The sequence below is a fragment of the Salvelinus alpinus genome, chromosome 14 (genome assembly GCF_045679555.1).
Source record: "Salvelinus alpinus chromosome 14, SLU_Salpinus.1, whole genome shotgun sequence".
Classification (NCBI taxonomy): Eukaryota; Metazoa; Chordata; class Actinopteri; order Salmoniformes; family Salmonidae; genus Salvelinus; species Salvelinus alpinus.
The window spans coordinates 22,730,427-22,748,058 of record NC_092099.1 but is presented as its reverse complement, the minus strand read 5'-3'; the positions used below and the strand labels follow the sequence as shown (position 1 = coordinate 22,748,058).

The 17,632-nt window shown below is 46.2% G+C and overlaps 1 protein-coding gene and 1 pseudogene across 2 annotated transcripts in view; one reads left to right on the top strand and one right to left on the bottom strand.

Annotated features, from left to right (window-relative positions):
- The window catches only part of LOC139538606 (UDP-sugar transporter protein SLC35A5-like), a 103,975-nt pseudogene that overhangs the window by 19,407 nt on the left and 66,936 nt on the right, over nucleotides 1–17,632 (top strand).
- The window catches only part of LOC139538605 (coiled-coil domain-containing protein 80-like), a 52,393-nt gene that overhangs the window by 9,029 nt on the left and 25,732 nt on the right, over nucleotides 1–17,632 (bottom strand). Inside the window, exons 1-5 of one of the 2 annotated variants that reach the window (XM_071340831.1) lie at nucleotides 6,138–6,443; nucleotides 4,985–6,016; nucleotides 3,726–4,444; nucleotides 3,180–3,542; nucleotides 2,843–2,999 (exon numbers count right to left, since the gene is read on the bottom strand). In XM_071340831.1, the coding sequence (XP_071196932.1) occupies nucleotides 2,843–2,999; nucleotides 3,180–3,542; nucleotides 3,726–4,444; nucleotides 4,985–5,678 (1,933 nt within the window). In that variant the 5' untranslated portion in view covers nucleotides 5,679–6,016; nucleotides 6,138–6,443. Of the gene's footprint in view, nucleotides 1–2,842; nucleotides 3,000–3,179; nucleotides 3,543–3,725; nucleotides 4,445–4,984; nucleotides 6,017–6,137; nucleotides 6,444–17,632 lie in introns of those variants that run through there. The other variant, XM_071340832.1, reaches the window with a different exon arrangement.

Sequence of the window (17,632 nt, the reverse complement as noted above, 5' to 3'; positions counted from 1 at the left end):
ATTTCCTTCAACTCTTTGGAATGTCTCACTCCCTTTCAACATGGATATTCCTTAAAAAAAAAAAATGAATGCTTGTTGAGGCAGACCAGATTGCATCTCAGACTACATTCCAGATCTCACTCTGTTTTCCTTTGTTTTGATTGGAATCCCACCCAAAAGACCACAGCTCTCTTCAACATGAGGGAATGACAGAGGCCATTTGTTGACTTACTGTATGTTTTGACTGGAAACCCATCAGTCTCCACCCCAAGGATTTTCTTTTAAACCCAATGTTTCCTGATGTGATTGAGAGGATAAGGACTCCAAATTTCTGCTTTATACTATAAACAGAACTGGTCACCTTTTGAAAGCATACAGCAATATATATGAAGATGTTTTCAATCCACAACCATCCCCCTCCTCTTTCTACAGAAAACAAATGTTGTATTCCTATGGATTACATATACAGTATCTGTAGCGCCATGGTTTCTCAGGCAAAGCGGTGATCCATCTATCTATCCTGAACAGGAATATCCTCAGGCAGGAAGTTGGCTTGATCACATGGCTTAGAGGAGCTAACACAGCTAGCACATTTGGTTCCTTGGAAGTTGTGGGAACGTATGTTTTTGGTTTCCCATTGGTACTGGGAATGAAGCCATACGTTTCCTGACTTTTTAGGATGCAGGGAGGTTCTGAGAACGTTTCACTATGGTTCCCTGAAAGTTTTCTTGAGAAGTTTTCTTAACATTCTAATGACGAAAATGATTAGTTATTTGAAGGTAATTAAATAACGTTCTGAGAACATGTTTCCATAAGACTTTTAATAACACTGCTAGCTTAATTTGGGTTAACTGTTCTGAACTCCAAGCACAGCTAGGAGACATGGAAATTCATTAACTTATGCTGAAGTACTGAAATTCCCACCTAAGAAACATGGTTCTCAGAACGTTATGTGCAATCTGGTTATCCTGCACCATTCCCAGAACATTGTGCGAAGGTTGTATGCAAAATAACTATCGGATAACCCCACTCCAAGAAACAAATGGTTCATGAACATTATGTGCTAGCTGGGACTGTAGCTACCACTTACACAGCCCACAGCTATAGCCCTTAATCACAGCACCCTGTACACAGCACCCTGTACACACACACCCTGTACACACACACCCTGTACACACACACACACACACACACACACACACACACACACACACACACACACACACACACACACACACACACACACACACACACACACACACACACACACTGACCAATGCCTCAAAGTCTGCATTACACTCAAAGGTAAGGATGATGTCATCCAACACAGGGAACCTTTTTCCAGCTGTGAAAGGACCATTTACACACGGACACACACACACCCGCACGAACACACACACACGCTCACCCGCACGAACACACACACACATTAACCCTTGGAGCGATGCTCGGAACATAAAACTAACCACCGTCCGGTTCGTAACATGGGTGGGTGTGACATCACCTCAAAACTTTCTGGTATTCTGTCTGTGGAACATGTCGTTGTGTAGAATCAGAGAGAATAATAACATTTTATACAGTAGGGCTGTGTCCTGACATTAACACATCCTAACTATAGGCTGGAGGCAGGATTCAAATCTCCATAAAACTACAAATATTGTCGCTTGCCAAGCCCAATTTACAACGCAAATCTCATAAGACGCATTTGTAATCTTGAGCCATCTGAATAAGTAGCTTTGAAGAAAATCAACAAAAGGGAGACACTAATTCATCTTGAAGATAAGCCATGTAAGCTAACCCAAGACACATGAGTGTGTGGTGAGCTGTGTGTGTGTGTGTGAGAGAGAGGTGACACACACACACACACAGGCGGACTTACCATTAGGCAGAAGAGGCAATTGCCTCAGGTCTCACATTATCAAGGGGCCTAATGAGCTGAGCGTAAAAAAAAAAATATATATATATATATATATACAAATATTACAATAGTTTCTCTGCTTGAGGCCCCCCTCATGCTCCGCTCGAGGCATAATACATAAATATGAATAAAAATCCCCTTCAAAAGCTGTCTGTTTAATCTAGAGATATGCATGGGCTGAATCTTAATCCACTGCATCCGCCGATGTCTGCCTTCCGCATCGGTGGTGGAAGGTGGCAGAGCTACAGAGGTGTTTCTCTGTAGCTTTTTCTCATGAAAACGTCTGTAGCGATCGAACGGTTTGGCCAATAAATGATTATGCCCATTCTATGGAAAGGTGAGACTCTCACAAACACAAAGCCCCCCTTCCGATCCGTGTGGCCACATGGCGAAGCAGTCATGGCGAAGCAGTGAAAGCCTTTGTGCACCATTAACTTTCATGTCTGGGACTCAGGAGGCTTTGGCGCTGTCACCACATTGTGTCTTTGCAATGGTAGTGTCATCCTGTTCACAGTGTTATCGTGTCGAGCCTCTCTTATTGTTTGCTGCAGACTCACTCCAGACACCTGCTAGCCTTCTGTTCTATCAGAGGAGTTTAGGATAGCAGGGGTAAAATCAGGACAGGGCAGTAACAGCAATACAGGACACCTACTGTAACTTAAGGGCTCAATTGAATCCGTATCGCCGAAGTTCAGCGCTATAGCGCGTTTGAAATCTAAAGGCAATGTTCCCACGTTCGCGGAGACTGCATTTACGGTATGTCGGCTGAATCAGAAATTACCTTTACATTTCAAGTGTACTATAGCCGATACGGACTGTTCTGTCCTGTACAGGCTACGTGTAGTAACAATAATAATAATACATTACATTTATATAGAGTTTTCAAGGACCCAAAGTCACTTAAACTTTTCCTGCAATACTGTGTTAGTAGAGATGTGTACATACCCAGCTGGTAGTGATCTATCTTCATTGTGGAGTTGGTGACAGAGCCAAAGATGGTGATGATGGAGACTTTCCTGATGGCCATCTCACACACCGTCTCCAGGTACTCATCCCTCTGTTGCACATACATAGTGCTCTCCTCACTGGGGGCCGTTATGATCTGGAGACACACACACAGAAAGAGACTGGGTTAGACACACACACACACACACACTGCTGTGGAGATTGTGTTTATAATAGACAGCGGGGATGGAGAGGATGGAGACTGATTTTACTACCCTGCCCTCGGCAACACTGTTGTGCTAAGAATCTAGACAGGCTGCAAAACACTGGTACTTACCACAAGTCGTCTCCTGTTCTCAAAGTAGGTCAGGAAGGAAGCCAGGGTACCCTTAGGAGGCGGAGGCTTCTTGGTGGGTTTGTGGTACTCCTCTTTCTTGTGATTCTTCAACACCTTCTTTCCGTTCTTCTTCCCGTTGTTTTTCCCCTCCTTCCCCACCTTCGCTCCTCTCCTCTCTGCCTTGTCCCTCTTGGTGGCCTTTTCCGGTTTGCCGTTCTTTTTCTTCTTCTTCTCAGTATTGTCGTGTTTTCCCTTGCCCCTCTTGGTTGGGCTGACCTCTGTGTTGACCTCTGTCTGTGTCTCTGGGATGCTGGCGGTGGGCCGGCTTGATTCATAATTCTCCTCATACTCATTATTCAACACCTGGAGAGAAGAGAGGAGAGAAGAGAAGAGGAGAGGAGAGAAAAGTAGAGGATAGGAGAGAAGAGGACTTTATTGATCACCAAAATCAAGCCTGATGCAACAAATGCAACAGAGAACAACATACAGCAACATTCTGTCTCAACATCAATGTAATAAGTGAAATGTAATAAGTCAACTGCATACCTTCCCATTCTTCCTTTTGGTAGGTTTGCCCTTGGTGGGTTTGTGCTGGGTGGGTATCACTCCGGCCAGTTTACGGCCATTGTGGTCCTTCCCTTCCTTGTCTGTTCGGTTGTCCCCAGACGTGGTGGTTTTGGGCGGGTACCTCGCCCTGTCTCTCCCCTTGTCTCTGCGGTTATAGGGCTCAGGCGTGGTCCTAGGGGCAGGCAGCCAGTGAGGGGTGGTTTGGGCTTTTGTGGGTCTCTGGGTTCTGGTGGTAGTGGTGGTGGTCTGTCGTGTGGTCACAGGACGTTTAGTTGTGGTTGTTGTGGGCTTTGGTGTGGTTGTTGCTTTCGTTGTTGTCGTGGTGGCTTTTGTCGTGGTCGTCGTGGGTCTTGTTGTTATCGAAGTTGTCGTTGGCCTCGTTGTCGTCGACCTCGTGGCAATGGTGGTGGTTGTTGTGGGTCTCCTCATTGGCTTCCTCGCAGGCGGCTTCCTCTCTGGGATCGGGTCTACCTGTCCACCTGTTTCAACTTCCATCCCTGAGTCTCCACCCCCACCACCCACTTGGCCCTCTACTCCCGCCCCTTTACACTTCTGGACGAATCCCTTCTGTCGGATCTTCTCCAGCTTCCTCATTGGTGCCTGGTCGATGACCTCGTACATGGCCTCCAGCCTGACTGGATAGGGGTACCTCTCCTCCACTTGCAGTGTTTTCCTCAGGAGCACCATACCAAACTTACCTGGACAGGACAGGGTGACAAGTTTCATTTACTGAGTAAAGTAGACTAGCTAATATGGCTTTGGCCACAAGCAACATGCCGAAACGAGAAAAACTCAGCAAGCATGCTGTAAGCATCCCAAACTTACCTGTAAAGACTCAGATTTATGTTATTAATTTTCACTGCTTGTCAGCATAAAACATGCAGTAAACATACAAATAGCCAGCATCACACCAAGCACCCCCATAACCCCCACTCCTAACACCAAGCACCCCCACTCCTAACACCAAGCACCCCCATAACCCCCACTCCTAACACCAAGCACCCCCATAACCCCCACTCCTAACACCAAGCACCCCCATAACCCCCACTCCTAACACCAAGCACCCCCATAACCCCCACTCCTAACACCAAGCACCCCCATAACCCCCACTCCTAACACCAAGCAGGTGTTGACAGATCTGAATGGCAGGTTCAATCTAGCCCCCACAGAGATTCTCTTAGATCTGCTAACACTGAAGGAGTAGGGCTAGGGGATGTTTCCAGGTGGGCCAAGCCTACCTTTCTCCAGTTTGAGGAAGGTCATGAGGCGGGGGATAAGCACTTTGTCCAAAGGTTCCTCCATCACCTTCCCCTCGCTGGTGATCCGCCTCACCTTCCCACCCATCTCCCCCTCCTGGTGGAATATCACGATCTGCTGCACGTGCCTCTCTGCCAGTTCACAGTACACGTCTGGCTTCAGCAGTGTCATCATCAGCCGGTAGTAACCATCTGAGTCATGTGGAGCAGAAATCACCAGGACTCGGTTCTTCCCTGCAAAGCTCGCCAGGAGGTTAGGCGAGCCTGAGCTGCTTGGCATTCGGGTCTGTCTGGGCCTCGCCCCGGGAGTGCCTTCATCCTGAAACATGCCAGACTGGAGGGGAGCCATCTTCCCAGCTACCCTCCTCCCTGCTGCCCTTGCCAGCGCTCCACCTCTCCTGCCCTGTCCAGACCCAGTCCTGGGCTGAAGAACAGAGACCTGGTCCGCCTGCATGTCCTCCTCGCGCCTGGCACTGATCCCGGAGGGCACCGAGGGGGAGCCGGGTCCTGGGCGGGTTCCTCCCACGCCGACAGTGCGCCCGAGCTGCAGACGCCCGGTATTGAGTTTGGTGCGTTGGCGCAAGGGAAACCTTCTGAGGTGGGCCTGTTTGTCGGCGTGTCCTGCCCACGCTAGCAGACACAGCAGGGACAGACCCAGGACAAACTCTCCCCGCATTATTGTAAACTGTTAGTTACAATAAACAACCAGAAAGAGAGAAGAATATCCAATAGTGGACATGGGACCTGTGTGCGTCTTTAGAGCATTTATGTTCAATAAATAAGAAATAAAGTCCAGCGCAGTAAAAAAAACAGAGTGCAAGAGAGAGGCCAACACTTTATTATTGTGTTTTAAAGCATGCCTTTACTTTTTGCAGTGGAACACCAGCCAAACCCAAACCCCACTTCACCAGCCTGCGATCAACCTGAGAGCCGCGTGAAAACGCAGACAGGAAAACTCACCAGAGAGGTTCTAAAATATCCAAACCAGGCACCAATTGACGGAGTCAGCAATTCCTGAAAAACATTCGGGGTATTTAGAAACCGTTAATCCAAACTTCCAACTTCAGCTCTCAAAATAACCACACAAATTAGGAAAATACGCGGACTTTGCCAATTCTGGAAAAATGTTTCATACCATTTATAAACTCCGAGTGTACGCGACATTTTAACATCCACAAGTAAACAGATATACAGCACTGTCTCGAAAACAATTCCGTGTTATTTTATTCTCGGACCTGACCATTATTTAAAAAGATCGTTTTTTCCAACTATCAAAGTAATCCAACTAAAAAGCAGGGCGTTTTACGCATAGCAAGCCTAGTTCGATTTCAAGAGGAAAACCTGCACAGAGTGGCTCTTCTGTATGGGAAATGCGTCTCCCTCTTCTTTCTCCCGACTCCTCAACCTAAACTACAGAAGCTATCCCAGTAATGTCGACACCTTTAAGCCTGCCCTGCCTCAGACTCTCCTCGCTAGCGCAGTGGCGCTATACCAGCCTGGTCTCATAGACTAGACGTAACATAATAAATGTAAATCTAGTAGACAAACATTTGTGTCAAATCAAGACAAATAAAATCAAATTGTATTAGTCACATGCGCCAAATACAACAGTTTTAGATATTACAGTGAAATGCCTACTTACGAGCCCCCAACCATCAATGCAGTAAAAATAAAGATAAGAATAAGAGATGAAAGTAACAAGTAATTAAAGAGCAGAAAGTAAAATAACAATAGGGAGACTATATACAGGGGGGTACTGATACAGAGTCAATGTGCGGGGGCACTGGTTAGTTGAGGTAGTATGTACATATATGTAGAGTTAATAAAGTGACTATGCATAGATGACAACAGAGAGTATCAGTGGTGTAAAGAGGGGGAGGGGGGTAATGCAATTGTCTGGATAGCCATTTGACTAGATGTTCAGGAGTCATGGCTTGGGGGTTGAAGCTGTTTAGAATGTTTATAGGCTTATGTAGCCAAAATGTATCTATGATCGAACGCTATCCATTTATGTTTTTTGTATGCTATTTTAATATGAGAATTAACCAATGATATCAGGCCACACCCGGCCATGATTACAGACACCTGTGTGTCTTTTTTCACTATATAAATGAGTCATCCCGCAGTGTTTGTCATTATACCCTGATGAAGACAGCTTGTCTGTCTAAACATTGGACATAAATCTTTTTGCATCTGAGCTCCTAGAGTGTGCGGCTCTCCTTTATTTTTTTAGAAGCCTCTTGGACCTAGACTTGGCGCCCCGGTACCGCTTGCCGTGCGGTAGCAGAGAGAACAGTCTATGACTAGGGTGGCTGGAGTCTTTGACAATTTTTAGGGCCTTCCTCTGACACCGCCTGGTATAGAGGTACTGGATGGCAGGAAGCTTGGCCCCAGTGATGTACTGGGCTGTATGCACTACCCTCTGTAGTGCCTTGCGGTCAGAGGCCGAGCAGTTGCCATACCAAGCAGTGATGCAACCGGTCAGGATGCTCTCAATGTTGCAGCTGTAGAACCTTTTGAGGATCTGAGGACCCATGACAAATCTTTTCAATCTCCTGAGGGGGAATAGGTTTTGTCGTGCCCTCTTCATGACTGTCTTGGCATGCTCGGACCATGTTAGTTTGTTGGTGATGTGGACACCAAGGAACTTGAAGCTGTCAACCTGCTCCACTGCAGCCCCGTCGATGAGAATGGGGACGTGCTCGGTCCTCTTTTTCCTGTAATCCACAATCATCTCCTTTGTCTTGATCACGTTGAGGGAGAGGTTGTTGTTCTGGCACCACATGGCCAGGTCTCTGACCTCCTCCCTATAGGCTGTCTCGTTGTTGTTTGTGATCAGGCCTATCACTGTTGTATCATCTGCAAATTTGATGATGGTGTTGGAGTCGTGCCTGGCTTTGCAGTCATGAGTGAACAGGGAGTACAGGAGGTGACTGAGAATGCACCCCTGAGGGGCCCCTGTGTTGAGGATCAGTGTGGCGGATGTGTTGTTACCTACCCTTAACACCTGGGGGGCGGTCCGTCAGGAAGTCCAGGATCCAGGTGCAGAGGGAAGGGTTTAGTCCCAGGGTCCTTAGCTTATTGATGAACTTTGAGGGCACTATGGTGTTGAACGCTGAGCTGTAGTCAATGAATAGCATTCTCACATAGGTGCTCCCTTTGTCCAGGTGAGAAATGGCAGTAGGGCGTGCAATAGAGAATGCATCATCTGTGGATCTGTTGAGGCGGTATGCAAATTGGAGTGGGTTTAGGGTTTCTGGGATGATGGTTTTGATGTGAGCTATGACCATCCTTTCAAAGCACTTCATGGCTACAGATGTGAGTGCTGCGGGTCGGTAGTCATTTAGGCAGGGTACCTTAGTGTTCTTGGGCACAGGCACTATGGTGGTTTGCTTAAAACATGTTAGTATTACAGACATGGACAGGGAGAGGTTGAAAATGTCAGTGAAGACACTTGCCAGTTACTCAGTGCATGCTCGCAGTACACGTTCTGGTAATCCGTCTGGCCCTGCGGCCTTGTGAATGTTGACCTGTTTAAAGATCTTACTCACATCGGCTGCGGAGAGCGTGATCACACAGTCGTCTGGAACAGCTGGTGCTCTCATGCATGTTTCAGTGTTATTTGCCTCCAAGCAAGCATAGAAGTAGCTTAGCTCGTCTGGTAGGCTTGTGTCACTGGGCAGCTCTCAGCTGTGCTTCCCTTTGTAGTTTGTAATGGTTTGCAAGCCCTGCCACATCCGACGAGCGTCAGAGCTGGTGTTGTACGATTCGATGTTAGTCCTGTATTGGCACTTTGCCTATTTGATGATTCGTCGGAGGCATAGCTTACTTTCTTATAAATTTCCGGGTTAGAGTCCCACTCCTTGAAAGCGGCAGCTCAAACCTTTAGCTCAGTGCAGATGCTGCCTGTAATCCATGGCTTCTGGTTGGGGTATGTACATGCGATCACATATAATATGTTATGTTTGTTATGGTTACATAAGGCAAAAATGAAAGTAGGGTGGTTGGTCAGAGCATATAACATGAACTTCTAGCAATCTAAAGTTTGTGAGTTTGAATCTCATCATGGACTTTAGCATTTTTGTTCATTAGCAACTTTTCAACTTCTTACTACTTTTTAGCTATGTTGAAACTACTTAGCATGTTAGCTAACCCTTCCCCTAACTCTTAACCATTTAACCTACCTTCTAACCCCAACCCTAACCTTAACCCGTAGCCTAGCTAACTTTAGCTACCTAGCTAACGTAAGTCACAATGAATTGTAATTGTAATATAGCATATATTTTTCAAATTCGTAATATACCATATGAATTGTAATTAGTAACATATTGTCACGATCGTCGTCCTCCTCATCTGAGGAGGAGTAGTAAGAAGGATCGGAGGACCAAGATGCAGCGTAGTGAGTATTCATTTTAATACGAATACTTAAACAATGAACAAAACAATAAACGGACAAATGAACGAAAACGCAACAGTCCCGTATGGTGACATACAAAAAGACACAGAAACAGGAACAATCACCCACAACCCACAATACAAAACAGGCTCCCTAAATATGGTTCCCAATCAGAGACAACGACTAATACCTGCCTCTGATTGAGAACCATATCAGACCAAACACATAGAAATAGACAAACTAGACATACAACATAGAATGCCCACTCAGATCACACCCTGACCAAACAAAACATAGAAACATACAAAGCAAACTATGGTCAGGGCGTGACAGTACCCCCCCCCCCCCCCCAAGGTGCGGACTCCGGCCGCAAAACCTAAACCTATAGGGGAGGGTCTGGGTGGGCATCTGTCCGCGGTGGCGGCTCTGGCGCGGGACGTGGACCCCACTCCACCATAGTCATTGCCCGCTTCAGTAACCTCTTTGGAGCGGCGACCCTCGCCGCCGACCTTGGACTGGGAACCCTGATAAAGGGCCCCATTGGACCGAGCTGAGGGGCAGCTCCGGACTGAGGGGCAGCTCCGGACTGAGGGGCAGCTCCGGACTGAGGGGCAGCTCCGTACTGAAGGGCAGCTCCGAACTGGCGAGCTGCTCTGGTAGCTCCGGACTGGCCGGCGGCTCTGGCAGCTCCGGACTGGCGGGCGGCTCTGGCAGCTCCGGACTGGCGGGCGGTTCTGGCGGCCCTGGACAGACGGGCGGCTCGGCGGCGCTGGACAGATGGACGGCTCAGGCGGCGCTGGACAGGAGGGAGACTCAGGCGGCGCTGGACAGGAGGGAGACTCAAGCGGCGCTGGACAGGAGGAAGACTCAGGCGGCGCTGGACAGGAGGAAGACTCAGGCGGTGCTGGACAGGAGGAAGACTCTGGCAGCGCTGAGCAGGCGGGAGCACCTGTAGTGAGGAGACGGAGAGACAGCCTGGTGCGGGGGGCTGCCACCGGAGGGCTGGTGCGTGGAGGTGGCACCGGATAGACCGGACCGTGAAGGCGTACTGGAGGAATGTAGCCATGCCAGTGCGGCGAGGTGGAATAGCCCGCACTGGGCTGTGCTGGCGAACCGGGGACACCATGCGTAGGGCTGGTGCCATGTACCCCGGCCCGAGGAGACGCACTGGAGACCAGATGTGCTGAGCCGGCTTCATGGCACCTGGCTCGATGCCCACTCTAGCCCGGCCAATACGAGGCGCTGCTATGTACCGCACCGGGCCCTGCCTGCGCACCGGGGACACCGTGCGCCTCACGGCATAACACAGTGCCTGCCCGGTCCCTCTCTCTCCACGGTAAGCACGGGGAGTTGGCTCAGGTCTCCTACCTGACTTAGCCACACTCCCCTTTAGCCTCCCCCCAATACATTTTTGGGGCTGCCTCTCTGGCTTCCAGTCGCGCTTTCGTGCTGCTTCCTCATACCGCCGCCTCTCCGCTTTCGCTGCCTCCAGCTCAGCCTTGGGGCGGCGATATTCTCCAGCCTGTGCCCAGGGTCCCTTGCCGTCCAGAATCTCCTCCCAGGTCCAGGAATCTTGAGATCGCTGCTGCTGCTGCCCGTTACCACGCTGCTTGGTCCTTTGGTGGTGGGTTATTCTGTAACGTTCGTCGTTGGGAGAAAGAGAGGAGGACCAAGATGCAGCGTAGTGAGTATTCATTTTAATACGAATACTTAAACAACGAACAAAACAATAAACCGACAAACGAACGAAAACGTAACAGTCCCGTATAGTGAACACAAAACACAGGAACACAGGAACAGGAACAATAACCCACAACCCACAATACAAAACAGGCTACCTAAATATGGCTCCCAATCAGAGGCAGGTGTTTGTCGTTGTCTCTGATTGGGAGCCATATTTAGGTAGCCTGTTTTGTATTGTGGGTTGTGGGTGATTGTTCCTGTTTCTGTGTTCCTGTTTTGTTCCTGTTTCTGTTTCTGCATCTTGGTCCTCCTCTCTTTCTCCCAACGACGAACGTTACACATATCATACAAAATGGATGATGGACGTCCACAAATGAATAGATACCATATGAAACGTAACATATCATACTAATTGGAGTGTTCCGGATATATCTTTACTATATTACATCTACCCATGAGTCCAGGTTGGCTATACAGGACCAGCCCCTGGACACCTGGTTGCCAGTAGCAGTCTAAATTCCATTCACTGGAAATGTTGCAGTCTTTCTTTTAGACTTTTAGGAAATCCTTAGTGAAAAAACTACTTTTATAAAACACCAAATGATACACAAAATGCAATTTCTAATTTATGAATTAAGTTTACATTTACTGTTAAATTTAATTAAATTTAAAGTTTGGAACTTCACCACAACTGGCAACCCCGCTGGAGAAAGCTCTCTGGGAAGATAACTGATCATAGAGAAACACATTTATTTGTTTTGGTATGATTTTATTTTCCCAAACAATATTAACACAGACATACAAAAGACAACAGACAGACCCACACAAACATCAATGACATCACCCCTGCCCAGACCCACATGCTCCCACCTCCTCCATCTCCAGCGCCTGCATGACTCTGTTTCACATGACCACTCTTCCCTTCTCTGTCTCCCACACCCTTTCAATATTTAAATAATAATGCATTTGATTCTTCCACTGTCCCAACAATGGAGGATCACTTGATTTCCATAGCAAATCTCAAAGTCAAGTTCCTCCCATAAACTCTAACAAGGAACAGCTTATATTCCCTCCCCTTGCCCACAACATCCATTCCCTTTGAAATGTTCCAAAATAGCCGGTGCTTTCCCCATGCAGGACTTGTTCCAAATGGTAGCATAATAAATAAGCGATGCAATAAAGTTGGATGGACTTGGGTCATCTAAGAACTGAACGCTGTGGTAAATTTAGACTCTGAGACTTCGGCAGTTCATCTTTTCTCATCTAAACGGTATATATTATTACTGTAGGCATACACAGAGTCAAGTTGCATAGTTATGATAAAGTATCATTACAGTGCATCATAACCTCTTTATATAATTCTCATTTACTCCACAATCGTTTTTCCTACCGCTCAGCTCATTGAACAACCTGATTTGTAGCCACGTTTAGCCTCACTTCTCACGAATCCCTTAGATATACATTTTGACTATAGCCATCTAAACTTCCATAAGTGTTTCGAGACCTGTTCTATCAGACAGTATGAAAGAGCAACAGAGTTTTTATAGCGAAGAACACAATTATTGACCTCAGTACAAACACATAGGCAGATGTTCTCTATCATTATTTATCCTGATAATAGTAATAGGACTTTATCTGTTTAAGAATTTTGATGCTCATTGTAGTGACAAAGGGGGAAGCAGCTGGGAATGATGAACAATAGTCTCCTGTCTTTTCCACTGATGTTGAACTAATTAAAACTCTCCCAGTGAACCGTCTGATATGGGCCAAACATATACCCCAATACGACCACTCTGAAGCTCAATACACAAACACACACAGATGGATGGACAATGGGAAAATATAGAGCACTTTCTCATTGAGTCCTTGGTTCTCATGCAAGGTTACTTATGATGTGATAATGTTGTTTGGTGAACCATCTATACTATGGATAACACACGGAACCACCAAACTCCATCCTTGCTCTTAAACCTCAGATATACAGTCTATACCCCTATATGTTGCCAGTCCAGTATAAGTAAACAGTCATAAAAACACACATTCCTTAAGGGTTGGAAAGGAGAGGGGACCTGATCTTGCGGTCCACATCAAACACACCTTTACGTCCACTGAACCAAGACCATCTTAAACACACACACACACACACACACACACACACACACACACACACACACACACACACACACACACACACACACACACACATGAATGGAGACCATCAGTAACCTGACTAAGAGTTTTATTCACCAGCACTAAATCTAAGCAAGAACTGGGGATGTCAGCGCGCACGCACGCACGCACGCACGCACACACGCACACACACACACACACACACACACACACACACACACACACACACACACACACACACACACACACACACACACACACACACACACACACACACACACACACACACACACACACACACACACACACACATGAATGGAGACCATCAGTATCCTGACTAAGAGTTTTATTCACCAGCACTAAATCTAAGCAAGAACTGGGGATGTCAGCGCGCACGCACGCACGCACGCACGCACGCACGCACGCACGCACGCACGCACGCACGCACACACACACACACACACACACACACACACACACACACACACACACACACACACACACACACACACACACACACATAAAAGACCCTGAGTAAAACATGAGAAGAGCAGATGGTGGTGTGTGTGATTTATGTGTGGTGTTAGTAGTAGGGAACAGTTTCATTTGTAGAAGAAGGAAGCCAACCAAAATACTGTCTTCATCCACCTCCATTATCTCAACCAAAACATACACAGATGTAAAGAGCACACTGAGATGTAAGAGAATAGCAGGAAAGGAAGCATTACAGGGTAGTGTTCATTTGGGCACACCGTAGCAAAATGTTTCAAAATGGAAAACTAAAACAAAAAATGTATATAAGAGAAGTTCAGATGGTATCTTCTTGTTTCACTCCATTTCCAAGGACTTTACCTAGAGAACCTGACCCGGAACCAATGAAAGAGAATCATGCCATGTCCCTGGCTTCCCAACAAGATCTCACGGTTTGACTGATTTTACTTCAGATTCCGATGTTTGTCCACATTTCTCCAGAAGTCACATTTCGTAGTTGGACACCCTGGGTTGCTCCTCCTGCTGGACGATGGGTGGCATTATTCCAAATGGTTAAGTTAAAGACATGCTCCGGAACTTTGGCAACTAGTAAGTACACTGAACAAAAATAGAAACACAACATGTAAAGTCCTGGTCCCATGTTTCATGAGCTGAAATTTTTTCCCCCAGAAATGTTCTGTACACGCAAAAACCTTATTTCTCTCAATTTCTTTGCACAAATTTGTTTACATCCATGTTAGTGGGAATTTCTCTTTTGCCAAATAATCCATCCCCCTGACAGGTGTGGCATATAAAGAAGCTGATTAAACAGCATGATCATTACACAGGTGCACCTTGTACTGGGGACAATAAAAGGAACTCTAAAATGTGAGTTTTGTCACACAACCCAATGCCACAGATGTCTCAAGTTTTCAGGGAGTGTGCAATTGGCATGCTGTCTGCTGGAATGTTCACCAGAGCTGTTGCCAGAGAATTTTATGAATTTAATTTCTCTACCATAAGCTGCCTCCAACTTTGTTTTAGAGAATTTGGCAGTACGCTCAACCGGCCTCACAACCGCAGACCACGTGTAACCACACTCATCTGTGTGCTTGTCGTCCTCACCAGGGTCTTGACCTGACTGCAGTTCGGTGTTGTAACCGACTTCAGTGGGCAAATGCTCACCTTTGATGGCCACTGGTACGCGGGAGAAGTCTGCTCTTCAAAGATGAATCACGGTTTCAACTGTACTGGGCAGATGGCAGTAGTCATTTAGGCAGGTTACCTTAGTAACTCGTGTGGGTGAGTGGGTGAGTGGTTTGCTGATGTTAACGTGAACAGAGTGCCCCATGGTGGCGGTGGGGTTATGGCATGGGCAGGCATAAGCTATGGACAATGAACACAATTGCATTTTATCTGTGGCAATTTGAATGCACAGAGATACCATGACGAGAACCTGAGGCCCATTGTCATGCCATTCATCCGCCACCATCACCTCATGTTTCAGCATGATAATGCACTGCCCCATGTTACAAGGATCTGTACACAATTCCTGGAAGATGAAAATGTCCCAGTTTTGGCCTTCATACTCACCAGACATGTCACCAATCGAGCATGTTTGGGATGCTCTGGGTTGACGTGTATGACACTGTGTTCCAGTTCTGGCCAATATCCAGAAACTTCGCACAACCATTGAAGATGAGTGGGACGACATTATACAGGCCTCAATCAAAAGCCTGATCAACTCTATGCGAAGGAGATGTGTCGCACTGCATGAGGCAAATGGTGGTAACATCAGATACTGACTGGTTTTCTGATCCATGTTCCTACCTTTTTTTTTTTTTTTTTTTATCAGTCACCAACAGATGCACATCTTTATTCCTAGTCATGTGAAATCCATAGATTAGGGCCTAATGAATTTATTTCAAATGACTGATTATACATCTGCTAGCAAGATGCACACACAGCAATGATGTACTTTAAGAACTACTCGCTAAAAAGTATACAAAAATACCAGGGAATCTCTTTAAGAGTTAAGGTTTGGGATAGGGTTAAAACAAAACAACTCCGCAGTTAAGTTTTAGCATTAATTCTAAAAGGTTAAGTTAAGGATTAAGGTTTGGGATAGGGCTAAAACTAAAAAACTAAAACGAGTGCCTATCACTGCGCTTGAACACTCAACCCTCGGAGATGGAGCTCGCGTCCACAACGCCCTAGCAACACCCAAGCCTTCTTGTGGCCAGTTTTGAAGGTATCTCCCGATGTCCTGGGTACCTGGATGGACGTCAGAGTTCGAAGTGGATCTTGTCTTTCAGCTCACTAGGGGTCCGAGTTCATCTGGGGTCAAGCTGAGGTAACACCTCTATTGTCCTGACTTGGACTAATGCTGACTGGCCTTTTCCAAGCTTGGTCAGTCTATGTGCATGTGTGAGTGTGTGTGTGTGCACTAGTCTGCACTAGTAGCCAATGCACTACTAGTCTGGAATCAGTCCCTAAACCTCTGCTCAAGCCCTTGATCCATCTGTTTCCAGCCCTGTGTTTGTGTACATATTCACGTGTGCATGTGTGTATGCGCATGCATGTACTGTGTGGGTGCTTGTAACCTCTGTAATAAAGACTGGATGGGAATTAAAGTACATAGTTCAGTTGGAGTCGATATAGGCTGATTCAAGGTGTGTTTGCAGTCTTTTTAGTGGGCTGAAAAGCCAGCGATTCTCGACTACATGCTGGTTGTAATTACAGAGTAAGGCATGGAGAGTTCTCCTGATGGTCTCCGTATGTTTGATTCTAAAGAGGAGGAAGGAAACTGGCCTTTGGATTTTCAACAGGTCAGCACAGCAACATGAAAGCTTTAATATGGGTTGTCCCGTAGTGGTATCAAACATACGGCCTTCTGGCCTGTGTCAAGGTTGACTTGCTATCCGCAGACTCACTTTCTGAAATGGAATTGAGTGTACTATATAGAGAATAGGATGTAATTTTGGAAGCAGCCAGCGACATGTTGACCTTTTTAGTGTCCAATCAGCTTGAGTAATCCACAGTGATCTGCACTAACACATCAACAGCAGTAATTAGATTTTGTTGACCCAGCATGTCTCTTTCATATACATTATGAACTTTCATTTCACTCTTTAATCCCTGACCTCTCCTGCTGTCCAACCCCTGGCACATCAATGAGAGGGGACTACTTTCAGTATAAAACACACAAACACAGTTTTTTCCAGCTCACTGGGCTGTAACAGTGAGTAGTACAGATGGGTATTTACCCTGTAAAATTATCAGTCCGTTTATAGTGCCAGTCTGCCTGCTGTTAAATGTGTGTGTGTGTTATCCAGATTTTACTGCTGTCTGCATCCAAAGATACTTTACTGCATCATCAACCTACAATGGGGCATTGTGTGATTGACTGGGTTTGAAACAGGGTCGCATGCGTGCCAGATGACAGTGCTAGCCCGGGGAGCTAAAGCCCAGGCATTAGCTTGGGGAGCTAACACAAGTCTTCAGGTCTCAAGCAAGATTACCCCCCACCCAAAAAATAAAAAATAATACAAATTAAGATTATATATATATAATTTATAAACTAAAGAAATAAAATAAATGTATGCATTTATTTATAAATACCCCCCAAAAAATATATATATATATATATTTGTCACATGGTTCGTAAACAACCTGTGTAGACTAACAGTGAAATGCTTACTTTCGGATCCTTTTCCAACAATGCAGAGTTCACCGAAACACTTTCGCTATACAACTAACTTAATATAAATGCATTACCTGTATTTTGTACTTTATCTATGGAAAGTAGCCAATGAGAAACTATTTCTAGGTATGTACCACAACAACTCACATTTTTGTACTGCTCTTCTCCTCATTCATAACAAGCTATAGAGAGAGACTCAGAACATAACTGGTCTTTCCTATGTGTCATCCTTTTGTAGATCTCAGCA